The 27,096-nt window shown below is 42.3% G+C and overlaps 1 protein-coding gene across 3 annotated transcripts in view; it reads right to left on the bottom strand.

The window, feature by feature from the left end:
• Window positions 1-13,872, bottom strand: part of KCNN2 (potassium calcium-activated channel subfamily N member 2) — a 114,065-nt gene extending 100,193 nt beyond the window's left edge. Inside the window, exons 1-2 of one of the 3 annotated variants that reach the window (XM_090038393.1) lie at window positions 12,772-13,872; window positions 12,263-12,358 (exon numbers count right to left, since the gene is read on the bottom strand). In XM_090038393.1, the coding sequence (XP_089894519.1) occupies window positions 12,263-12,358; window positions 12,772-13,851 (1,176 nt within the window). In that variant the 5' untranslated portion in view covers window positions 13,852-13,872. The remainder of the gene's footprint in view (window positions 1-12,262; window positions 12,359-12,771) is intronic. The other 2 variants (XM_090038392.1, XM_090038391.1) reach the window with 2 other exon arrangements.
• Window positions 13,873-27,096: the final 13,224 nt, after the last annotated feature.

The following is a 27,096-nucleotide window of genomic DNA, read 5'->3' as shown; positions in this document are numbered from 1 at the left end:
CATGATCCCTGCCCAACATACTTGGGAGTATCTTTAGACAGAATCCTGACTTTCTGGAAACATTTAAAGAAAATAGCAACAAAGATCAAATCCCAGAACAACTTGCTAGTCAAGCTTGTTGGATCAACGTGAGGAGCTGCAGCCACACTCTGGACTTCAGCCCTTGCCCCATCATACTCAGCAGCAGATTATCGTGCATCTGTCTGGCAAAGATTATCAGATACACAACTTGCTGACACTCAGCTGAATGCAACCATGCACGTCATAACTGGAACCCTCAGCCCAACTCCCCTCCCTCCTTGCAAATATCACTCCCCCACACATCCACTGACTGATGACCTGAAAGTTGGTTGAGACCTTTCATGCTGCACCTTACCTACCACTCTACAATGACCCATTTAATCCTCCCAAGGTCCACCTTCCTGTGCTTTTTTCTTATTTATTACACATGCATATAATGAACTGCATATAACGAACTGTGAGACTGATGTTTAGTTACTCATGAAAGACATGCAGCTAAAACTACAACAGTTCAAGTTATAATCCAAAAGCGAAAGTTCAATTTATTTTGTGGCATACATAGTTAGCATTTCTGCCATAGTTCAACTGACCTAACATAAAAGCCAAGCAGAAATATTTGTTGCCTATGGCAAAGTTAGAATGAACCTACCCCAAAAAGTAACTCTGTAATAATTTAATGATATAGTCTCATCCTTTTCTTTCCTCGCTACTTCCAAAACAAGCCTTTAATCAGAAAAACAATTCACTCGCCCACCTCAACTGCCAGTTCTCGAAACCTAACCTCTCATAGCCAAGCTGGGATCGATCCTTCCTTACTGTAACAGATGTCAGGCCAAATTACAGTTTCAGTTACAACCCCCCTTTCAATTCCTTTGCTTTTCAGTTAACTCTCTCACTAACACCTATGCATAGCCATTGGCTTAAACAAGTCTGTCCAGACGTAACAGCAAAGGAACTCAAAGGAATAGCCTGCCATCAGAGGTGGTTCACCTACATTGAACACCTTCAAGAAAAAACTGGATGCTTATCTTGCTGGGTTCCCATGACCCCAGCTGACTTCCTGCCTTCGGGTGGGGGGCCAGACTTGATCTGCCAAGGTCCCTTCCAGCCCTAATATCTATGAATTTTTGAACTCTTTTGATTGTACTCAAGGTATACAGTTCAGCTCTCTGGGGTGTAAAGAGAAATTTGTTACATAAGCCATAACATAATAGAGTAAAAGCCCTGTTATCCAGCATTTTACTAACCAGCATTTCTATTAACCAGAATTTCTGGCCAGCCAGCCAGATGCGGGGGAGCTTGCACGCAGCAACCACTGCTGTCGCACACCACCCTATGCTGTAGATGCCCCATGTGCGGTCACCACCACCCTCCCCCTCACTGCTCTTTGTGCAGCCACTGCCACCCCTCCAACACTCCGTGTCTGACCGGAAACTCCTAAAAGCACCAGTTACCTGGGGCACAGATTACAAGCACCCTCCATTCCACACATGCCAGAAAACAGGGCTTTTACTGTACTCTTAGTGAATGGACTAGACTTGTAGTTAAAGAATTTGCTACTTTTACAGAATTAATCCTCAAAACAGACCTACTTTTTAAAAGAGGAAAACATACAATATATAGTTAAACGTCAAAAGTGAAAAATCATGATTTGCTGATTTAAAATGTAAAAGACCAAAGACAACAACAATGACCTCCCTGCTTAAGAAAGATGGTTACTTCTTCAATAAAGATTCAGTCCTGCCAGGAGCAGTGCATCCTCAACTTCCATGCAACTGAATGGGAGCTGGGGGAACATACTATTGCAGCCCCTTAGTGCTTCTCAGTATTCAGCCTTGAATAAATATCTAATTTGTTTCCCTTTCTTAGAATGAAGTTTTATAAAAAGTCAACATAAGAAATTTTTTTATTAAGGGTCTATTTTGACACTGATCAATGAGGACAATTACAGGAATTGTTCTAGTGAAGAGTTCAATGAACTGATAAAATACAAATGAGTCTTCCTGAGGAACAGTACTGAAAAGAGGGCATTATACTCATGATAGATGTATAATAGAAACTAAACTATCAGCATTTTCAGCTGCAAAATTCAAGTTTAACACAAATTTGCTGTAAATGATAAAATCTACTCTATATTTCACTATTTTCCCTAATAAAAGAAAGATTTGTAAGACAGCAGGATAATCTATAAAAGTTGCCTCTGGGTCAGATTTCGATATGAAAGAGCAATCTATTTTAATATTTTTTTTTTTACAAAATGTATGTGACAATGATTGCCAACAGGCCCTCAATGAAAATATGTAATCTGCTAAAAGTAACATGGTTTAATATTGCATACATCAGCTTTTCAGAATGGAAAAAACTTCTCATGCAACTTTCAAATGTAATAGAATTTATTACATCATAAAGAAATGCCATTGAAATAATAAAGGGAGATATTTTATACTGAATGACGCTCATCTGTTTTGTCATGAACTGTATCTCTTTTTTCAACTGAATTGAGTTCTACTTAAAGACATTTAACTCATGTTTCCTACCCCCCATAATAGTTAAAATTGACTATAAGATAAATAAGGAAAAATACTTGAACATTAGAACACTGGGCAAAGCATTCAGATTACCTGAAAGCCAATTACAAAATTAATTATACTACATCCTCTTTATTGTCTCTTTCATGCAACATACTTTTATTTTACTAAAGAAGAGTTGCAGATCAAAATATGCTACAGTTATTCATGTTTTAAGGAAGAGGCAAAAGAATGATATTTGAGTTATCTTGAAAAAAGGGACTAATGATACTTATTAAAGTTGGACCAATTCTATGGAAGCCTCCACAGTGCACCTTCAATGCACCTGAATCTAGTACAACATCACAGCTATTTCCATTCTGGTCTCCATTCACACTGATTGCAAACATATCTCAAATCAAATCCAAAGGCCAGAATACTACATTCAATAGGTCAGATATATATTTCATAACTGTGTTGCAGAAATATTGCCAAAATCTGTTTGGTCTTGTTCTCTTCATTTAAACTGATATAAAGAAACTACACTGAAGCAAAAGGAGATTCCAACATATTTTCTACCATTGCAAGACAAACACTATAAAAAGTAACAGCATGTTATGGAACAGATTCTCAGCTGACATAAAACCATCACTATTTGATGTTAGCTGAGCTACAACAATTTATGTACGTTGAGGTTTTGACCCCCATTTTCCAAATTGTTTCGTTTTCTATTTGTATAATAAGATTCTTGACAGTCGCACATACTGCTGTAAGTACTAATTACAAAAGCCTGGCAATCATTATGTGGTGGCCACATACACAGAAGAAGCTTTAGGTAACAGAGCATTTAAGTAAAAAGGGGAGTTAGATGTTTTTATCATCATTCAGTTGTACACTGACAAATGAAGCTCTGCCAATGAGCATCCCTAACACTGAACTCAAAAAAATCATGTTTAAAGACTGTTAACTGAATTCTCAAACAAACTTATGGAGGTCCCCAACATCACATTAATCCCTCATTTGGTATTATGGATAAACACAATTCCTATTTTCAGAGATGTTTAGCACCTACAATTTTCACTTAAGTAAACAGGTTCTACAAGCACCTCTAAAAAATAAGGACATTTTAAGAGCAAGATAATTAGACTGAAAGAAACTCTTAAATCCATGCATCAGCCTTTCAATAAAAAGGGACAGTTGCATGCTTTGTAGCCATCCTTCAACAAACTAAAGGAAGTAATCTCTGACGTACACTACAGGTCTTTTATTTGCATTGTGGATTTTTAGCATGCATTTACCACAAAATCCAGGAGCAGAAACTCTGCTAGTAGCAAAGGATTTTCCAAGGACAAGCATACAACGAACCAAGTACGGATCAGAAAGATGTCCCATTTTGGGTAGAGAGCCTGATCCAAAGTTCACTGAAATAAATCAAAAGTGCTAAAGAACTTGAATGAGCATGAGACGAAGATCATTAAAGCATCATTACTCTACAGACTTGCTTCTTGCGTCTATTCAGAATCAAGCTTTTGTATTTTCCTAAGTTGAGTTGTTTGCGTGGTGCTCATTTGTTTGCTGCATTTTTGTTTTGTTTTGTTTTCAGGGTTTTTTGTTTTGTTTTTGGGGTTGGTTTTGCTTTTTGTTGGGTTTTTGGGGGGGGGGGCGTGGCAGGGAGTGGTTAGCTCTGTAGATCCCACACATACATGAGGGTGAACCAGGCTCTGTTCCTTCTGGCACAACTTTAGCAAAATACTTGATACAGGGCCAGCAACGTAAACAAGTACCACTCCACTGAAGTAGAGTGTTGCTTAGATAAAATAATCTCTTTCTCTCCACCACAACCCAAACTGCCCAGGTGTTACAAAGGTGGGTGGCATTGACTTGGGCGGAGAATTCCCCTGGACCTACCAATTATGCCAACACCATTTCTTTACTATGAACTTTGTGACACTGTGACCTTTCCCCAGAGGGATTTTGGTTTACAATCAGCATATGTCTTGTGTGCTCTGTGTTACACAAAACAGAATGAACATGACTTTCTTGAATCTAACCATATGAATAAAACGTTAACACCACCTCAGTAATATTTTTGTGAATTCCTATTAAGTTTTGCCCTGCAACAGTTATGAATTGAGCACCAAGCTCAGTTTGATGGAGGTGGAGTAGAAAAATAACATACTTTCAAGAAAGAAATATGTGAAGCTCATTAAATATTACTCTTTCATTATTTAAAACAAGGAGATAGAAGGCATAAAAAGGGTGCCTTATGCATTATGATGAAGGGTACCTCATGCATTTTTGTAATAAACAACTAATCCTGAGACTAGTATGAGCATAGAAGAACAACAACAATTGTACACTATTAATTTGTGCATTTCAGGACCGTAACAGGGTGGATAAAAATCAACTTTTTTTTTTTTTTTTAAGTCAAATGTTATTTAAACCATTTTTTATTTAATTGTATTTTTTTTTTGGTTAAGCTGCTTTAAGAAAAAAAAAAAACCCTATATAAAGCTAGTTTTAATTTAGGATATGTTAGAGCTCAAAGATACCATCATGGAATAGAGATTGTAAATTCTAGTTATGTACTACTTGAGACAATATATTCAAGTAACCTTTTTAGAAAAGTTTTATAAATGTATCACAATAGGCCAAGGACTATATTAGGGGCCCAATCTTATGGGGTTCCCAGAGACTCATCTATAGATTAATAAATCACTCTATCCAATGGGACTATGTGCTCAGTCAGGAAGATCCCATTGAGTATTACTGTGATGCTTAGTTTCAGTTCTCAAACTGTCTCCAGAGATAACATCCTTGTTAACAGCAGTATATGGAAGCGAGAGAGAACAGACTTGATTACCTACCCGTCAGCCCTGTTATCTCTCTGCAAGTTTGTATACACTGAGTCAAACCCTTGCCTCACTCTAAAAGTGCAACATTTCAAGAAGTTCAATGAACAGAGGCTTGTTGGGGGTGAAGTAGATTTGGGCAAGGAGGAAGAGTCTGGAAACAAATGCAAGAAGGGAAGGGCAGTAGAAACAAAAGAGAAACATTTTGAGCAGAATATTCCAAGAAGTCTTGAGGGATACATTTCAGAGTCTAGCCTTTCCATTGATTTGAGATCTAGTGACAGAATGTAGCAGGCTTGCCAGGCTGTAAAAGAGACCCTGTTTGGGAATATTTTAATGAAGGTTACATCAAATAACTAGAATGCACTTTTTGTAGAAAACAAAGTTTAAATCAAGGCTTCCTGACCAGCAATCTAAATCGTGATTTGAAATTTATTTGATGTAAATCAAACCCATCCTAGACCATAAAGTGGGAGGAGGAAGTAGGCCTGCATTTTTATACTCTCCTTTTGCTTAGTTCATCAGATACCATTTCTAAGAACCTAACCCAGGGGCTGGCAACCTACAGCCCATGAGTTGGCCTACAAACTGGGGCTTCCACAACTGGCACTTCCCCTTGGGCTGTGGCAGGAAGAAGTGGAGGTAGCAGCAGCTGGGTCCTAGAGCCAGAACTTCCTGCCTCTGACCTGATCTGGGTTATTCCGGACATAGCTTGAAAAGTTTGCCAACCACCAATTTAAACTATCAAATTGCAAATCAATTCCAAGTTACCCATCTTATTTCTTACATAGTTTTGTTGTTAGCAATTTAGCTATAACTAATGAGGCAACTTCCATCTTTCTAGCCATTTCATTCCACACACAAGAAAGCATTTAATGAAGATCTTTTGAGTTATTTATTGTTTTAAAAAAAATCCAGTGGTCATGTAAGGACAAATTCTAATTGTACACTGTCACTGAAGTTCTATAAAGATCAACTCTAAAATCAGAAATTCCCAAACATGAGCATACAGGGAAGTTTACCCAAAGAGAATTTCTATTTACTTCATATAGATTCTATGTTGAACAGACTCCCATCTACTTGCCTTTACTCTCCTTAAAATAGCTTCTACAATTTATTTCCTGTTGATGGCTTCTGCCTATATTGGTCTTCCTCTCCTACATCATGATGTTGTGCATGCATGAAAGTTCTAGAAGTACCAAACAACCCCATTTGGGACAAAACCTGTAGCACCACATAATTAAATTTGTGGTACACACAAACTCAATAAGCAACCAATATTTATTATCATTCCACGCATTAATAATGTAAGGGCACAACTAAGTGGGACTAAATCATGTCTGGTATTCAGTGCTTACCAGAAATTATAGGATTTACATTTCCCATTTCATCTAGTACAGAGGTAGCAAAATTTGGAAACCTATTATTTAAACTTGTCCCAGCCTTAAAATTAAAGCTGACTCAATCACATCAACAATGACTTTTGTACACCTCAAGAGACACTCTTACTTCACCTACTCTAATTCTTTCACACGTAGAAAATTTTTTTGTATTTATGACCTTAAACTAAACATTCATTCTAGATGGAAATTCTACATGCTAAGTAATAACCCATGGAGTATTAAGAAGTTAAAAATACATCACTAGCCCCAGAAAGGCCTCCTCTTTTTACCTACAACTGGGCATGTATACATGCATGCATTTACTGCGCAGTAACTAAAAGTACTGCACAGTACAGATGCATGTCTATGCATGTACACCCATACTGCACAGTAAATATAGAAACTTATGCCAACTTGAGCATAAATTTGATACCTGCATTATGCAGGTATCAAATTTACTCCCAATTAGTTACTGTGCACATGTAGAAATGTTACTGCACAATAATCCAGGGGGCCTCCCTGCTGGGTCTGCCCAGCCACTAGGGGACCACTAGAGGACCAGCCTGAACCCAGCCCCAGGGCTCCTGGCTGGCTGCCTTTCCTGGCTTCATTTTGGGACTAAAATTTAGTTCCAAGTGCTGGCAGTCATGTGGCCAGAGGCTGGAGCTCCCCCCAGTGGCCACAGGGGCACATGGCAGACTGCTCTGACCTGGGACTAAATTTGGCCCTAGGTCACCTGCACATGTAGACACCAGCCTATTCCCCACTTACTGCACAGTAAATTTAATCCAGGATAAATGCAGGTGTGGACATGCCCACTGACGACCAATTTTTCAGTGGACTAAGTTTGCCTTCAGAATAATAGGCCATTAGTCCCTAGCTAGTAAGAGTCAAGGCTACTGAATGACACTGTTATTCATACTTGTCTTAGTTTAGGCCTGATGAAGTAGCAACAGGTGATTTTTCCTACTGAGATTCATCTCCAGCTCCAAAAAGAAGACGAGTTTGTTGGTCTGTTCATTTGTTTGATTGATTTTAGGTATTCAAAAGACTGAAAGATCAACTGCCATAGAGGTTTCTTTTGCATGGATAGGGATTCTAATGAATATTTTATAACCTTCCCAACTACAATGTTTGCATGGAATTATGGTTATGACTGGCCAACACGAAGTAAATGACTCAGTTAAGTGTGTCTGAATCCTTGATTCCTAGTTTCTTGCCTTTTTCAAAATAAGATAAGCTAACAATCACATACACTGTCCCTCATCTTGTTGACTGGTCTTATCCTTTTAATAGTTTTTGTATAGAAAAATTAATATATTATGTTAATAGCTCTCTCTTTATGCACAAGCCTGAAAAATAAAAATTGCATGACCATAATTTTATGGTATGCTAGTGACATACTGTATTTCAAGTATGTACTTTTTAAAAACCTAAAATAGCTTTTAAAAAAAAAAAAAAAAAATCACCACACTACATATAATGTCTTCCAAGAATTCTAGGCTACAGTGTTCAGGAATCCTGGAGTTTGACAGAACAAGGAGTCCATGCACATTTATTAGAGCATAAAAATGAATTTGTTTTGCTAATGGGTTTAAAATGCAAGACTTAATGTGCATTTAAAAGTCATGAATTTCTACGCAGTTAACATCAACTCAACAAAACTTTGTTCAAGTCTTAGATTTCCAGAAGAATTTTGAAATGGGAACTAAAGGAGACTTATACAAAGCTTTGGTTTTGAACAAAAAGTAAAATTACATAACCTAACAGAGAAAGGTATTTCCAATGTCCGGAGCTGTCTGCGGTGCTGAAAAAGAAGAAAAAAAAAACCTACAGTGCGAGGAGCTTCTGCCTACTACAGATTACACAGTCTACCAAATAAGAACCTAACATAAATCGCAATCAACTGGGACTCTTTTGTATATTTTCCTCAGTTGAATATCTTCTTACCAAGTGCCGTTGAAGTAGGATGGCTGGTCACTTGTGGGCTGCCAGTTTTTCTAGCTTTCATGAGACAACCATCAAAAGGAACATTTAAATTTATAAAATATAGTCACCTCCAAAGAAGAAATGTTGGCACCATGTACTGATTTTCAGATGTCCCTTAACTACAACTCAAAGGAGAAGGACACCAAAAGATCAAGAAGAAACTCTTATTTCACCTAGCAGGCATTTTAGGTCATCAGATGCTTTCAAGAATAATTTTTTGTGAGAAGTGATCTCTAAACTCTCATTTTTGCCACGAAGTCCCTGTTTCCAAGTATTATTCCTGATTTCAGACTGTAAAACCTGTCATGCTACAAACAGAAAAATACTCATGTTCTACCATTTCCTAGAATATTGTTTGCCATCTCAGTGAGTTCTTGTTAGCTTGCGCTATGCTCACTAGCATAGTCTCAGCACTTGTCAACTGAGAATTAAGACAGAATTTATGATGAAATACAAATTAGGCTAACACCAAATAGTGAGTTCAAACAACACTTCCAAAAAAGAAATAAAATAAAAATGTATCAAAAATAGCACTTATCTATGGCACTGGTTTTCAACCTTTTTTTTCATTTGCTGACCCCAAAAATATATTCAAATGGAGGTGTAAACCCCTCTGAATTGTAAGTGTGGGTATTCATGTACATCTAATTGATCACAGTTATCTTTCACTTATCCCTTTGACATGGTCCACTGACCCCCAGGGGTTTGCAGACCACAGGTTGAAAACCATTGCTCTATGTACAGCATCCTAGTATCCTCATTAAAAGGGGAGGGGGGCAGAAACAAGACAAAACACCTCTTATAAAAAGGTAACAAGACGTTTGCCTGAGAAAAGGACTGCAGAACTTGACACCGTGTCTCTTCAGTAAGCAGAAGGCTGTAAAGAAGATCAATTTTAAGCAATTGTGTTAATGGGATTATTCAGTATTTTTCATGGGAAAAAATACTTAGCCAAATAAATTTCCTATATTTTTATTAGGACCCAAAGTATTTAAAATAGTTTTATTATATTAAGGCCTAAAACATAAATACCACTCACTTTTGATACTACTACGTATTTGTTACTTATGTGGCTGTTTAGTCATTATTCACAGTAACATATCTTAACAAAATCAGTGCATTGCCTCTAAATGACAAGGATATGTAATACCGTCTCACTCAAGGTGATATAGTGGCCAATGTTTTCCTTGACAAAAGAAAGGTCCCTCTTAATTTTCCAGGTGAATGAACTGAGCCCAGAGAAACTGGAATTTGCCTAGGACCCTGCAATGACTATTGCAGTCGACAGCAGGCCTTGCATAGAATAAAGTCAAATAACTATGAAATAATGATACAGTCTCATCCTAATACTTTCAGGCAGCATTAAAAATTACTTTAACCTTCCTTGATTACGCTATGGAATGGTGTGATTCCTTCTACATTTTCTCAATCATGGTGGAGTTATTTAAAACTCCCAGTTAAACCCCGAAGTAGTAGAAATGCAAGAAAACAGCCTTTTTTATTATAAACGAAGGGGGGGGGGGAAAAAAAAATCAGTCATTGTAGGGCTTTGATTTTACATCTAACTGAAAAACAGACGTACAAGGTGTTTAACAAATGAAGAAGAGGTAAGCAAACAGATGCTATAGCTGTAGTAAACATGGAGTCTGTCCAATTATTTGTAGAGCTCTAACAGTACTTTCTTTCTAAACAATTGTTACAAATCAAGATACTAAGACAAAAATCAGTGACATTTCTCAGATTTGTTTTAGATTATTAAAGTTCATTTATGAATGAAGTTTTATCCCTGTTCCTCTACAAAATAAACTTCAGGTTGAAAATAGATTGATTAATCACAAAGTTTTGCTCTTTCCCCCGCTTCCCTCAAACAGAAGTCATATTCCTTCAATGAACAAGCATTATGTTTTAGTATTACAGTTACACTAATGTAACTGTAATACCAAAATCAGTATACTAGTTACAGTTACAGACAAATGCAAACTCAACATTTATTTCAAAGCAACAAGAACAAACTTATAGTTAACTATTTTACCTTTTTTTAAAAAAAAGGATCACAATAATTACAGTATCCAAGGAGGCTGTTTGTTAAACTGAATTTCTTATAGGAACCCTTTCCACAGTTTCCAGAGCCAGATACACTGGCATAAAGCTCTACTTCGCAGATAAAAGACATAAGAAAAATAAGTTAACTGTGTTTATATTGGTAATCCGATTTCCTCAAAAAGTTTATTTTTCTGAAGTGTTTCAATAGTTCCCATTAATATTCTCTCACCATAAAGTCATCTGCTCCAGAAGAATTAGATTAACTTGTTTTATACATAACATGGAAACCAGGGCCCCATCCAATAAGATTTTTTCTTCAGAAGGTTTTCAGGTACAAGACTCCAAGCTGCAATTTGTCCTGGGGAGGTTGCAAGTGGACAGACACAAAAAAAAAATCCCCAAATGTTTCCTTACTCTATGTTAAGTAGATATAAACCTTTTGCATATGCCTATAAAGCAACTATAGCCCTGTTCATTTATAGAAGCATTGCACATTTTGCATTCACTGGTAATACTGAAGAAAGTTCTCTCTGTGCTAGAAACATTCATGTCTGCCTTTAGCCACAAGTTTTCCAAAAGTGCTAGCTACACCACTGTATATCTAGAAATAGAAGAGAATCACTTTAAAAACATCTGCAACACCATCAGCAGATCCTCAGCAGCCAAGGACATTCATTCCTGAGATGGAAGAAAAAACTCCCAACTCAGAGTGAGAACTAAGGAATTTCAGAACTAGAACAGTATCCCTGAAAATTATTTTCTGGTTTGGCTTATGGAAAGAAGTTGTCTAAATCCTGTTAAGCTGTATTTATTGATAATTAAGGCAATACTCAAGATGGATCTTTATTGCCTCATATTGTTTTACTAGATGGCTTTGATTTCAAGTTTGAGAACCTGTTTCTCTTTTCTATTCTTTTCCTTCTTGCTCCTTTTGTTTTCTACTTCTAAACAAATTTTATAGGAGACATTCCATATAGCATGGAAGATTCCACAGCTAGAGGTGACCGAAGCCACTTACCAATGAATCATGTGATCCAAAGAAGATGTATGGATTAGCATAGTTTATAGATGGTCACTGGTGAATGCCATGCTCTGTTTTTTGTTTTTGCTTTTTGTTTTTTTAACATGCTGGGCTAATACATTTCCCATACAGCCTAGGGTAATGGAATACTGTATTCAATGGTTAGGAGTGAGAAATCACATTACAAAAACATTGCTGTAGCTGTTAGTAAAAAAAGCAAACAAACACACACAAAGCTCTGTGTATGTTCATTTAAATCTCTGTAAGTGACTAAAATCTAGGAACAAAGTCTTTTTTATTTCCCCCCCCGAAGCAATGAAAGAATACGTACTCAAAAAAGGTGGGATTATTTGGGGAGGGGGGAGAAAGAGGAAGATATACGAGTGTTTTGCATGAACATCGTTGGGCTGCAACATTTGATAACTGAAGAAGCAGAGCATTCATTACCTGAATTTCCCTGGCGTGGTATACAATGATAAGACCGAGCAGAATGATCGTGGAGAGGCTAATAAGGCATTTTAGAGCTAATGAATACAGCGACTCCTGCAACAGAGAAATGAGGGTGTTTGTGAACAGGCAAAAAAAAAAAGAAAGAAAAAGAAAAAGAAAAGAGCGAGCGAGAGAGATCTCCCCCCCCACATCCTGCCCTTCTTTGCCCTCCACCCCACCTGGGTTGCAAAGTGCAGGGTTCTGTGAGAGTCACTTTCCAGGGCACAGAGTGAGCCACTGAAATAGAGGCTCTGCCACAGCCCGTGGGTGGGCATGTGTTGCCCAGGAGTGACAAACTAAGTTACTCCAGTGCCCGGTGCAGCAGGCAGGGCAAGGCAGAGCACAACCCAGCAGGGCACGGCCAGGACGGCCAGGGCAGGGCTTCCCCAGATCTGCAACCACGGGCCTGGGCTCCCTTCCCCAGGCCCCGGCGGGGCCAGGGGCAGCGGCTCGGGTGAGGGCGGCACCTTGGTGTAGGCTCCCCAGGACAGCTCGGTCTCGATGACCATGACGACAATCCCGAACATGCCGAAGATGAGCGCGTAGTCGCTGAGGCGCTTGCGCTTCTCGAAGAGCGCGCGGCGGTGCCCCAGCTTGTAGCCGATGTTCTGGTTCTTCTTCTTGCTCGACTTGCTGCCGCTGTTGCTCTGGCTGCCGCCCGCCGCGCCGGCGCCGGGGCCGGGGCCGGGGCCGGGGCCAGGTCCGGGACCCGGACCGGGGCCGGGGCCGGGGCCGTACAGCGCCAGGTTGTTGGAGTTGTTGTGCTCAGGCTTGGACACGACGATCTCCGGGGCGGCAGCGGCGGCGGCGCTGGGGCTGGCGAGCGGCGGCTGCAGCGGCTGCGCCTCGGCGTCCAGCTCGTGCAGGTTTCTGCGGGACGAGCCCAGGTGGCTGAGCGGCCGCATGACGCCGCCGTTGTACCGGCAGCTGCTCATGGCTATTTCGGTAAAGGGGTTGCTCTCCCGGCGCTGCTGCTGCTGCTGCTGCTGCGGGGCGCCGCTGCCGCCGCTGCTGCTGGGGCTGGCCGCCGAGTGCCGGCCGGGGCACGGCGCGTAGTGCGGCGCCGCGTGGTACTGCCTGCACGCGCCGGCATGGCTGGGGGGCGGCAGCTCGCTCACGCTCAGCTGGCTGCCCTGGCGGGACGAAGCGGCGGAGGACGAGAGGGGCGAGGAGTGCGTGCGGAAGGCGCCCGACAGCGGCGAGGAAGTGCGGAGCAGCAGCGGCAGGTTGTCCCCCGCCGCCGCCCCGTAGTAGGCGCAGCTGTTGCACTGCACGCACGGGCTGTGCGGCGCCGCGCCCGCCTTGTCCGGGCCCTGCGGCGGCGGCGGCGGCGGCTGCTCGGCGCCGAAGCCCGGCGAGAAGTGCCGCGGGGTGTCCATGTCCGCGCTGTTAAAGCCGCAGGACGATCCGGCACTGCTGCGCCCTGCGCAATGCGTGACGCTGGGCGGCGGAGAGTCCTGCTGCCGCTGCCACCAAGGGCCCATCCCGGCTCCCGTAGAATCCAGCCGCCGCGTCCCATTGGTCGGGCGGACCCAAACAACGGGCATCACGTCACCTGGCGGGAGGGGGGGAAGCGCTGCGGCGTGAGGGGGTGGGGGGAAGGAGGATCCCGGCAGCAGCTGCCCGCGGCCTTGCACCACCCCCGCCCCGGGTAGCACCTGCCCGGCAGGTAAGGTCCCGGCCCAATTTCTCGCCCCTGCCCGCCAACCTGCAGTGGCATATGCGGGTGCAGTCCCCCCTCCGCCCTTGCCCTGAACGAGGAGCTGGGGTGGGGGGCCCCCGCTCCCGCCAAGCCATGGGGAAGGGGAAGCCCTGGGCATCCCCGCGCCGGGCTGCCCAGGGAGGGAGGGGCAGGAGCGGGGAAGCCCGGCGCGGGGGAAGCCCGGCCGGGCCCTGGGGTTTTCCCGCCGCAGCCCGCGCGCGGGGCTCACATTTCCGTTTCTTCCGAAACATCCTGCGCGGCCGCGCCCCGCCGCTCCCCGGCCCTGTCTTCAGCCGCGCTTCGGGGCGGCCGCTGTCCTTCGCCTCCCGTCCGGGACACCCGAGCCCTGCAAGACAGGCACAGAACGGGGTAGCGCGGGGCACGGCCTGCCCTCCGCCTGCCTCGGCCAGGAGATCACCCAATGCTTGGCCAGGGGTGCTGGGGCCGGCCTCTCCTTGCTGCCGCTGGGTCTTTATTCCCTGGTCCTGGTTTTGGGGCACCAGGCATTGCACACGGGGCAGGCTGGCACTGCCCTGCCCACACCTGTTCGGAAGCATTGTTCTGATGTGTGGACTGGGGTAACCTGGAAAAGGCTTTGCCCTGTAATCTCAGCTCCTCATTTAGGGCTGTGTACTTGATGTATGACAGCATTTTCTATCTTTATCAGTTAATCCAGGTTTCCCTTGCCAACCAGGGGGGCTAGGGTCCTGAAAGTTCCCAGGGTTAGCAAGACAAAAGGCTTATGGGAAAAATGGCAGGTGGCACAGCCTGATGCACAGCAACAGGAAACCGAGGTTGCTCAAAATAGTATACCATGGTAGCCAAAATGGCATGCAGAATATAAGTGTGGATACCCAAAATCGTGGCTGGCACAACTGTGGCTGGCAAGGGAAACCTGTATAGATTTCTGAGGAAATTCTGACTCTCTTAGCCTGTCCGATTTATTACTCACAGCCTTTAATTGTGCTCAGATTAGCTTTGAAAAAGGAACTGGGAATAAGGAGCCAACTTCAGCCTTGTGCTGTCCTAGATGCTGCTTCCCTGACTAGGAGGTGCACAGAGAAACTCAGGCTATTTGGCTCTGGTGAGGGGAAGAGAGAGAAAAGGGACAATATACCTAGGGCTGAACTTGGCCACCACCAAAAAAAGTATCTGTGGAAACAGTTGAGTTACATTCCCCTCACAACCTTCTAGCTGTACCTCAGCTCCCACACACAGAAAGCTTTTGCTACAGGTGGGTCTTTAGCTTGACCGTTGGTGGTGACTTCCCACTGCCAGACATGGGGAGAAACCAGGCCCTGAGCTCTTCCCCCAGGGCTTTAACATGTCTTCCGAGAACAGCTCAGCCAAGGGCTTCTAGGCTGGGGACTCATTGTAATGGGGGAGCAGAAGCTCTAAGTGTTGAAACAGGATCGCTGTCATTAAAGTAATTGAATTGCCGACCTGGATTCAGGTTCCTGAAACTCTATTCTGCAGCAACACCGAGGTTGCTCACCTGCTACTTGTTTAGCCTTTTCTTTCCCCCCACTGAGTGTAAGTGAATAATTCATTTTCTCAGCTTCCCCATTAGAAGATTTAATATCTCTGCCAGATAAAGTCTCTCTGTTTGCATTTGCGTAGAGAGAAAAGGATCAGAAGAAGGGTAAGTGATTCACTTGATTGTCACCACGCTGTCCTCATAATTATAGTAAAAGCCGGGGTAGCTTTTCCATAAGACAGCCCTGTTTTCAGGAACTATAAAGTTGCCCTTGAATGACAGGGATAGAAGGGGCCAAAGTGTCTGGCCATCTTACTTTTCCTCCTTAATGTTTAGGGAAAGCTTTGGTGCTAAGAATTTTTAGAGTTAGACAAATGCCAGAAAAGTTTAAAAGAGCAGAAATTCCTTTTCAGTTGGATGTTTCTATATCTTGCACAGATTCCCTTTGCAGCTGTGTAGGTTACACTAGAGTTCATGTCCAGGAAAAGTTTTGGGGTGGAATTCCTGTTTTGAACAATGAAGCTATTTCATTCAGAAGAGGAACCTCCGTATTTTTCCCTCATTATCAACCAAAGCGTGAAGATCGTTGCATATAAGCTGTACGTTCATAGCAGCTTTATGGACTTAAAGCAGTATGGTTCTAAAAGCAGGCAACTAACTGGCTTGTTAAAGCGACGTGCAGATCAAAGTGTTTAGATCTAGTAAGCTATAAAAAAAGAAGAGCCAGGAGTAGAGGAAAGAGGGCATAAATATAACATTTTATGGTCTACAGTATAGAATATCATGAGATGACTGTCTATTCACATCCTCATTAATAACTGAACAAAGTTTCTTAATACATACCTGAATGAAAGATGGATTTCATTAGTCTAGCATACCAGTCTTAAGTTTTCAAGTTGTATCAATCTATATATTGGAATTATGTAAAGCCAAGTTAGTCAATTTTCTTCAAAACTTACAAATTTTAAAATTTAACATTTTACCTGAGGGGAAATGCTCTATAAAAAAACAAAACAAAACAAAGGAGAATCCCCAGCTAAGCTTAGTTTTCTGGTTCAAGCCATCCTATTTTGCCTACGTTTTGAAGGGGCTCGTAATAACATGCGAATCCAAGATTAGTACACTATGGCACTATATGGTCTTTATCTGCACAAACAAGCTGGCCATAAAATTTCGTGTTAGGACAATGAATGAGTGAAATAAAGGCTTTCAAGAGCATTAACTATGATCTTCCTTGCTAGTTTGCTTCCTCATCTGTGCTGTGACCTTATTGTTATTTAGATTTTAACCTTCAGTTTTGGATCTCAAGTTCTTCATTTCTGGCAAACTGACATTAAATGAATTTTGACAAATGGCAAATCAAGTCCTCTGACTGGTATAACAGCAACAACAATACATGTTGCCTGCATTTTCTGATCATTTTAATTTTCAGTAGAGTTAGAAATTAAGTGATAAAAATCAAGATGCATGTAACATATAGCTCTGTATATGTAAAAGATTGATGTACTCTGTATAGGGAAATCATATTTTTAATATTGTAATATATGAACGGCAATAAATCCAGTCCGTGTTGTTGGCAGACTGCCTTTCGTTAGAATTAGGGCAAGCACTCTCCTCTCACTAGCTTTTGGGATATCTTTTGTGCTTGTCTGATCTGTTAAGTCAATAAACAACTGAATATTCCCGACTTTAACACAAGAGGTCATACTAATCACACAACACTTGATGTGAAATGAAGTCAGCTAGAACTGGCCACTTGAATTGTATAATTTGGGGGGTTGACCTCTATTTCAAGGTCAAAAAATGAATGAGAGTTTACTACTACTAAGATGGAGAAGTAAACATTCTTCTCAGTTTGGCAGTGGTAAAGAAGAGCTGGTATACAAAGGCATGCTATTTAAGTTGACTTTGATCTTACGCAAATAGGATGTTTTAAGTATAAGCCATTATTTAGATTTTTTTTTAAACTATACGATTTAAAAAAATATAATTGAACCAGCTACAGTTTGTTCTCTCAAAAGGCATACTTTGGCACCATGTTATAGGTTAAGATAGGATGGAAGTATTTGTTAAAGTGTAATAAAAACCCCTGCAGAATTATTTAATATTTCCTTCCTTTTACATTTTTAAAACTATTTTCTACCACATATTAGTTAAGAAAGTTGATAGGAACAGACCTATGGTGCTTTGCCACAGAAGCTACATAAACTGACAGAGTATTCTTCTGGAGGGAGAAGGCAGAGTTGGGGGGGGAGGGGAGGAGAGTTCTTTTTTTTTTTTTTAAATGGCTACTGTAAGTCAAGTTCCGAAGATTTGATCAATACTGTCTAGCAAACAAAAACATTCTACCAGCACATGAAGCCTAACAGGCATAGGGAAGTACTGGGTTTCTGAGAGCAAAAAAGTTACTTCTAGGAATTGCCTGACCTGGCAACTAATGAGCAGACAGGTTAAGAACCCAAGCAAATCGCCTACGTTGTTTTTAGCCCCTAGATGTTTTAAGAGAAGCTGTTCCTGTTATATTAGAAAATAGGTTTTGCCCCCAATCCTGCATGATCCTTACTGATGCCATACTCCGTTACATAATGAAAATTTTTGCTTGAGTTAGGGACAAAGAAGCAATAAAATGCTGTCCCTTCCTAAAGTAAGGAAACAAGTTAACAAAGATAGGAAAGTTGCATATGTCAATATGTAGCAATATTTCTGGCCTCAAAGGCATCTCTTCATAGATCCAGGAGTTTCCAAAAAACACTAAAGAAAAAAAAAAGTCATGCTTTATGGAACAGCAGTTTTCCACAAACAAGATGAAAATATTTAAGTCATTCCTAATTTTAAGTGAAAATTTAATTTGATTAATTTTAGTGAAAATTGTCTCTTAATGTCCCTTACACAAACCAGTTTAAATTAATATATCCATTGTGTATAACCACTTCCTCCAAGGTGCATTTAAGACCTCTGGAAAGAACCAAATATAGGTTTTTCTGACTGTACCATCTTTTCCACAACTGTATATTCTCCATCACTCTTGGAATTCTCTCAGGTCAAGGGAATCCCCGACTAGCCATTACATCAGCTTTAAGCCTACTTTGCATGACTACAGCAAGACAAAGCAATCTTAGCAGCACTAAGGAGCGAGTCTCTTTGAAATGGACACAAGTACCAAGATTTTTTCCCCCAATAATTCTTAGACTAGTGCAAGTTTGTGGCACAGAAATCCAACTGAATTTAACTCTGGTATTATCATCTACTATAATATTTGAGGATAGGCCCATCTTAAAAACTACAAAAGCAGAGGAATTTAAAAAAAGAGAAAAGAAGAACACAAAAACAACAAAAATGAAACAGATGCATGAACAGATTTGCAGTTTTTAGTCCTTACATTGATGAATATGCAAACATTAGAACTGCCATCCATAAAAAAAAAAAAAACCCCACACAATTGGGCTTAGATTTGAATGCCTAATTGCAAATACTGTATGTAGATAGGTACTGGCTGGAGAGTGGGAGAAGCCCATTTCAAAACTTTTCTGAGGGTTTACATCCCCATAAAAAAAAAAGCAAGTTACATGCTTTTTCATAACTCTAAATGAACTGTAAAAAATGATTCTAAATAGCTAAACATTATTTTACAAATATGGCCAAAGTAATATTTCCCCAGTGTTTTTGTATTTATCATACAGTATTTTATTTTCCTATAGAATACAGCTTCCATGGATTAGTATTTGCCCTGTTTTATTTTGCTGTTGAAAATAGTCCCATTAGATTTACCTTACTGTAAAGGAATCAGAGCCCATCTTTAACCTGATAGCTTTAATTAAAAGAAATGAATTTTGTATTTATTGCATGACTAAATAAATCCTAAGGCAATTTATTAAGGTATATGCCTGTACTGTTGCTTCCGAGTACTGCTACTTAATGTTGATTGTTATTTGGAATCTGGTGCCCCAAGTTCTAGTTCATGACTCAGGATAAAAACAGAGGTGTTTGCCAGGTTTGAGATTCCAAAATTTCCAGTACAGGCAACCGCTACTTAGGACTCTTAATTGGTTCCTGAAAAACCAAGCATTAAGCAAAACCTGAAGTATTTGAGGACCCAAGATGGTAACTGAAATTGTTTTTAATGATGCAAGATGGTGATCTCAAGCATTATAACAAAACAAAATGTGCAGCCTTTCTTTAAAAAAAAAAAAAGAAAAGAAAAAAAGCAGGGGAGGGGGCAGTGGCTTTAGTGATTTAGGGTGCCTACAGACATTTAGGGCCCTGCTCTAACTCTCATGGTGCTTTACGTAAAGCACCATGAGTTAGAGCTCGCCCATTCCCCACCCCCCGCGTGGTTCTGGGGCTGTCAGTGTGGGAGAGGGGGGGAGGGAGCAGCCAGCATGGGGGGGGGTGTTACAGAGCCCCCTCACTTCACAGTCTCATCCCAGTTCCCACCCCCAATACCCCCAAGCCAGGGTAACTGGAGGAGGCTCGCAAGATGAAGGAGCTACGTTCCGCCCGACCCTCCACTCCCCACCACCATGCAAGACGCAGCAAAGCAGCTGGCAGCTCCCTCCCCCAGTGACAGCCCCACCCCACCCCCTATGTGAAAAATTAACCTTGGAGAGAACATAAGTGGCTGCAGAACATTTTCAGGGGCCCTATTGAAGAAGAAAAAAAATACAGGTTTTGTAAGCACTCTTAGTGACCTGATGGATATTTCAGGATACATGTAATGCTTAAATCACCCTGGTAGACCCTTATTCTCACAAGGAGTGTCAGTAATTTAAGTTGGTCCCCTTCCATGACTAGGCACTTACTAACATGAATGAGGGTGCACACACTGCTTTGAAAACATAAGAAAACTTAGCTGCTTCAGCCTTTAACTTTGAGGAGGATCATGAGCCCTTATTAGCTGTAGTTGGAAGAAACAGATGAAATACCCCAAGGAGAACAGCAACAACCCCCAGAGAACTATCTTTTAATAGAAAAAGTAGATAATGTCTTGCCATGTTCACACTTCTTAAAATAAAAATGTCAGTGTATTCTAGCATCTTTCTTATGTACAAACTGTATTAACTTTGTAAATTGGTTTGAAATACAACTGTAGCAACAACTGCAAGCACAGCGGGAATGAAATAAGGTGGATAGACAAGGGAGAAATGGTATCCAGCTAAAATTTGAAATGCATTAGAGAAAGTAAGGTAGAAAAATAGTTATCAATGACAGAAATTGGAGAGGAAAAGGCTGCCTTGCCATATAGTAGAGAAATAACAGGAGACCAAGCAAGGAGGATACGAGGGAGGTATAAAGGAACACCATCTAGGAGAACATAGGATGAAGTAACTTCAGAAAGCTTTATAAACAAAAGGGCTGCTTTAAACTGAATTTCAGAGTGAACAGGAGATTTCAAGCATGTGCCATGTTTCTGTTTCTACAGACAAGTAGTAGAGCTTTTTGCATGTATTGGAATCTGGAAACCTGGGACATGGACACTATAACCATAAAAAGTTGCAGTTACAGAGATGAAAGCTGAAACAAGGATTTCAGCAGAGGTGGAATAGAGTCTTGAGCAAAATTAGGGAGATTGTGATGGATATAGTTACTGACAGACCTATGAAATAGACAACATGAGAGTATAGAACAGTGGTTGTCAGCCATTTTAGATGTGAGGCACCCCTCAGTAGCTCTTAACTTTTACTCATGTTTTGACTACAAAAAAATAGAGCAGTTTTTCTGCTGCAAAGAACTCAGAAAGACCACAATAGGTCAGAATGTTTTTAGCACTCTGGATTCCTATTTGAAATTTCTGGGTATATCTTGGGAACCATGTTTGCACACCTAGCAGTGCTAACATTGTGTGGCACCCCAGGAGATCTTGGATAAGATTCCAAGGCACAATAGGGTGCTGTAGCACCCTGGTTCAGGATCTCCCATATTAAAGAAACAATAACCTAGAGGTTGCCAAAGTGGGATGCCTGCGTAGAGACAGGAAGTAGTATTTTTGTTTTGAAGGTTCTTTGAAGGAAAATACATCTGTCATGTCGCTGAAAGAAGAGTAGAGAAAACCAGAAACCACCTAATACCACAAATTTATGGTCAAGAGACTACAGTATTTCTCACATGTAACACAGTTTTTTGCTCACTGCTTTATATTTGAGGTCCCACAACAAAGACATGGTAGGAGTCTACCCACTTTTATCTCGTCTGTTCCTAGACTCTGTGGAAAGGGAAATACAGCAGTCAGTCTGGATTTCTGGTACAGATGCTTCAAGGCAGTTCTGACGACAAAAAGGATTTTAAGCTTGTTATCCGTAAACAGGTGAGGCACTTTTCACTGCACTTTTTCACTGGGCAGCTGTCCGTTTTGTACAACAGAAAGTCAGATTGACCTTGCTGCTCCCCAGGTTGGGCAGGTTACAATTATCTGGACAGCTGAGGCCCTCTGAGCATTCCCCTCTTTTGCTGCCCAATGACAATTTAGGAAGACTTCCCCAAAGTCAGCTAGGATAAATTGCCAATAATTTAGTGACCCATGAATGGGTCCCAACTGTGGAACAAGTTACAAAGGCTGCCCACAATCCATCTTGTGTGGGAACTAAATAAAACTCTGCAAATGCTTCCCATTATCCACCATCTTGGTGGCATGTAGTATCATAGAAGGATACATTTGTGTGTTTCTTTAAATTTGTAAGTTAGGCCAGTTTTACAAAAAGAAGGGGGGGAAACTATTTGAATTTCTTCCTTTCTTTTACCTATCACTAACTTGATGATGAGGAGAGCCAACAGCCGTACAAGACGGTTGTAACTCTCCTAAAATTCATTTGACCAGAGTGTGCCTGGATACAGAACAAGAAGAGTGCTCAAAGTGTTTAGAATGGTGTGCCAAAGGCACCTGCTCATGGCCTGTCACCATACCAGCCTGCCACTTCATCTAGGGCAGTCTGCCCTGTCTCCCCTGCCATGACTTGTTGGGATAGCTGTTGTAATAAGTAGGAGGCTGCCCATTTACTACCCCGATGCCAAGGGGCTTACACATGGCTCCAACCTTCCTTTACCATGTTCCATGCCTTGAAGATGGCATCCATTGGGCATGGTGCCTCACTGTGACCCATGCTGTAGGGTCTCACTGGGACTCTCACCCCCCACCCAGAACTTGCCGTCACAGCACCGCTACACCATGCGTGAAACTACCCACTATGACTTCCCCCATCCCCTTGTAGGCCACCCTTAGACTTTGGCTCTGCTTGCCCTGGTATCCTCAGTTGTGCACTGTGGACCCTCTCGGTAAGGCTCAGCTCTGCCTGACCTAACTTCTCCTTTGCCCCCTTTTTAGGGCAACAACTTACTTCCCTCGCTGGGGCCCACTCACTAACTTACTTTAATGCAGCCCTCTAGGTTGCCCCTTGCAACCCTACTCTGCACATGCTAATACTGCGTACCCTTCAGGCCTCCCTCATGGCCCTACTCTATGTAGCCAGTTTTTTTTTCTGCCCCATCACTGGGGCCAATGCTCTGCCCAATGCTGGGACCCCAGGGACACCCCCTAGGCTCAGGTGCCTCTTCCTAGGCATGTCTGGTCCCACAGTCTGAACTGTAACCCACTGGGTAGTGGGGGCTGGTGTTATAAGGCACCCCTACCTGCCTTTCATTGAGGAAGCAACTGGCTTGGCATTTCTGGGGAGCTATCCTGCCATAGGCAGCCCCACCAGGCCATCCTTCCCCAACAAGGTGCAGTTTTCAGTCATACCCAGGACCAGGAACCTCCTGCCATCCCCATAGCTCCTGCTCTTACCTCCAAGGTGCTCCTGAGCAGCCGCTCAGCAGGATAATGTCTATTCAACTGCCAACAGCAGACTGCTGATTCAGCCCTGAAAGCCTGGATCTAAAATGGAGCATGCTCAGCCCTCCCACCCCTCCCATCCCTGGGTTATCTGGTGGTCATGTAACTGCCTCATTACACTCGCAGCTGCTGGCTGCCCTAATGTCTGCTCTGGCCCTTAAAGTGACAGGCACCCAAAGGTGCTCTATCACAAATGGTCTCTCTGCAACCAGTGTGACAGGAAAGGGAGTTGAGGAAACAAGGCCAAATATATTCTACTCTCTAGCACTGATAAATGATGTAGCCAAAAATAAGAAAACCTGATCCAAAGGTCACTGAGGTCCATATCAAATCCCACTGAGTTTAATGGTAGTTAAAGCCAAAAGAGATGCATATATCAGGAAGCTTTGGAGGAATTTTGTCTCACTAAAATAGATTTTCTTTTGGTTGTCCCCCTTGAGCTGTGTAGTCCCACACCATTTCAGAGTGTTTGTGTTGCTTCTTAAAAAGTAAAATTAAGAGCACTTATACATATGTGCATAGTATCTAAGTCATCAGGAAAACTCATTATGACAAATTTACAGGCTTAGCTAGTTGTATTTTGAAGGTTTTGTGTTTTTCCTAAACTGGCTTTAGTTTTGGTAGACTTGAGTTTGTAGTGCCCTGTTCATGGAAGTTTGAGCTATGCAGGGGTACTCTGTATAATCCTGCTACTCTGTATAATCCTATGTGCTAATTTTCAGCAATGAATAGTTTATGCATTCAAATTGAAGCTTTTCAGTGCAATTGTTTTAGTACAGTAGATGCCTTTGAGACAGCCAGTCCAATTCACGAAAAAAGTTGGAGTCTGTTACTTCAAACTTAAACCACATATTAATTTGCAGGCAGGTATTATACGGAGGAGTAATGACCAGGGTCTGTGCCCTGGGTGGCAGCAGGGCCTGGGCTGGCTGCAGTGGCATCTGCTCTTCCTGCACCTCTCTAAGTGAGAACCTTTGGCTCCCACTCTCTGTTACACTGCTGGTATAGAAACCAGAATAGAAGAATTCTCCTATTGGAAGGATGATGTTATTTTAATGTTTAAGGTGATTCTGAAACTGTCATTCTTAGCTCTTGTTTAAGAGAAATTTTACTCGAGGATCACTTGATGTCTGATAACAATTGCTCATTACTGCTTACTAAGCAAGAACAAAACAAAGGTTTATTCTTATCCCAGAAAAATAGTTTGAAATCTAATGGCAATGAACATTTGAGATGGACTGATCTTGCTAGCTGTTAAATATAATAGGTGCAATACTAACATCTTCCATATGCAAAAGAAAAAAAATGTTGCTAGAATCCAGTGTTACCATTAGCAAGTGAATTGAAGTATGAGTTTCCATGTTATTTCCTGCTTTTCAGTTCATCATCAAATTGCATACAAAGGAAGAAAAACTGCTGTGTGTCAGTGTGCTACATAACCATCTCAGGCCTGTCAGCTGCTAAATAATTAGTGGTTTTAAAAAAAATCAAGTATTTGCTTGTGTTTATTATTAATTCAATGGAGTCACTTTAGCTGTGGCAAGTTCACTTTTATATGGTTCAAGAGAAAAATAATTTTTGAATAATTTTCCAATTTTTTACATAAAAAAGAAGAAACTTGCTATTTGAAGTATAAATGGCAAGGTACATTGACTTAATGGAATTTATTTAAATAGACATTTTAAAAGGCTCACTGAAGTTATTCACAAAGTGGAAGTCTGGATTATTTTTTTTATTATTATTTTCCTTGCATTTTCCAGCAGATTATTTTTGAAACTGTGCACAACGCTTGTCTTTCATACTGAAGAAAAAGAATTTTAATGAGGTCAGTTGTGATATTTCCTTATCTATTATCCATAGTAGTCTGACTGCAAAGGGTAGTGATTTAATTCGATTCTGGTTCTGACTGCTATGTAATTGAACATTTAATGAGATTTTTCGATACATAAGTATAGTAATCCAATGTGATATTGTTTTTAATGCATACCTCTATTTTATCAGTGCTACAATATCTTCCAGTACAAAGAAGAGAAAAGATGGAAAAAATACTATGTTTCTAGTCATTACACAATCACCACAATCACAATGAGGAATGAAAATAGTATGCATGCCAAATAAACATGCACTTTAAATAAAGGGGATCACATATTCTAATGTCCAAATTTATATGGTATTCTCTTCTAGAGGTAGGCAAACTATTTTCAAATCATTTAAAAAAAGCCACCCCAAAAAACTAATTTCAAACTGTTATGGAATTTGGGTCAAATCTCAAATAGTTTTGGTGGGAGGAAACATTTCAATACTAGCTTTGCAAAACTGGAAGGAGAACCATGGTAGGTAGCAGCCACCTTTTTTTGATGCAAGAGTACTGGTATTAGAACAGTCACGTAGATATGGGAGGCCTGGGCTCAAATCCCATCTCTGCCTGAGGGGGTTGAAGTGAGAGTCCTAACCACCTACTATAGGATATTATAAGGTTGGTCTCTCTCAGTACCTCCTTTAATCTACTCTGTATAAAATACTCCATCATCAGAGAGCAATAAAGTGGGCGTAATCTTCTAATCTGGTGGTTAGGAGCTGCCTAAATTCCAGTTTCTACTCTAATGTCAATACAAAGAGTTGAGTATTCCTCCTGCCTGATATCCTAAAGCAGTGGTCACCAACCGGTTGATCGCAGTTGACCAGTAGATCTTGGAGCCTCTTGGAGTCTATCCAAGGCTGGGGTGGGTGGCCCAGACTGCCCCCCAGCCCAGCAGGGGGTCACAGACTGCCGCTCAGCCCAGTAAGTCAGTCCATGGGGAGGGCAGGGGTAGGGGCCAGACTGAGGCCCCTGCAGTGAGGGGCAGAGTTCCACAGTTGAGTGGGGCCCTGTCCAGGTGGGTGGTGGGAGGATCGAGCCCAGGCAGGTTGTCCAGGTGCACAGGGGTGGGGGCTTCCACCACTCTACACACCCCAGCAGAGGCCTGGGGGGCACATGCCCCCCATCTGTGCATAGCGGAGGCAGCTGCCATTGTGGGCTGGGCTTTGCATCCCAAGCCTGCCCAGGAGTGGCCTGATGCCACATGTCCAGCCACTGGATGGCCAGGGGATGAGGCTCAGCCCAGCGGCAGAACACACATGGCATCGGCCACTCCTGGGCAGGCTGCAGTGGGGTTCTGGGTGCAAAGCCCAGCCCACAACTTCAGCTGCCTCTGCTGCGCACAGATGAGGGGGCATGTGCCACTCCCCATCTGGGAGTGAGGCTATGGGGGGCTACAGGCACCTGAAAATTCACCAGAGCAACCTCTCCCAGTGCCACTGCCCAGCCTTACCGCAGCACAGCCCAGACCACCACCATGAAGAGCGTGGCACTGCCTTCCAGCCTGCTGCCTCCGCCCACCCCTCTGCAAATTCTGGGGAGGAAGGAGAAGGGGAAACAGTGCTGCACTCTTCTCAGTGGTGGTCTGGGCTGTGCTGCACTGCAATCGGGCCATGCAGCAGCACTGGGAGGGGGAGCTATGGTGAATTTTCGGGAGCTGCAGCCTGCCATAGCCCCACTCCCAGCACTGCCTAGCGCACCCCGGCTCCAGCCCACAGTGGCAGCCAGCCCAGCTCAGCTGGTGTGCAGATGTGTTGGCACACACCCCCACGCCCTCCCAGGGTGTGCGCCCCCCCCCCACACCCCCCAGACAAGCCACTCGTGGCTCTGTCCCACACCCCATATGTGCAGGGCCTGCCCCTGCTCCAGCCCTGTTCCCTCCCTCCTTCCCTGCCATTGGGCAGGGATGCAGATCAAAGCCTCAGCAGTGAGG

This window comes from Crocodylus siamensis, chromosome 3 (genome assembly GCF_052110815.1).
Source record: "Crocodylus siamensis isolate JL-2025a chromosome 3, ASM5211081v1, whole genome shotgun sequence".
NCBI lineage: Eukaryota > Metazoa > Chordata > Crocodylia > Crocodylidae > Crocodylus > Crocodylus siamensis.
Note: the sequence above shows the minus strand (reverse complement) of the source record. Positions and strands in the feature narration are given on the sequence as shown.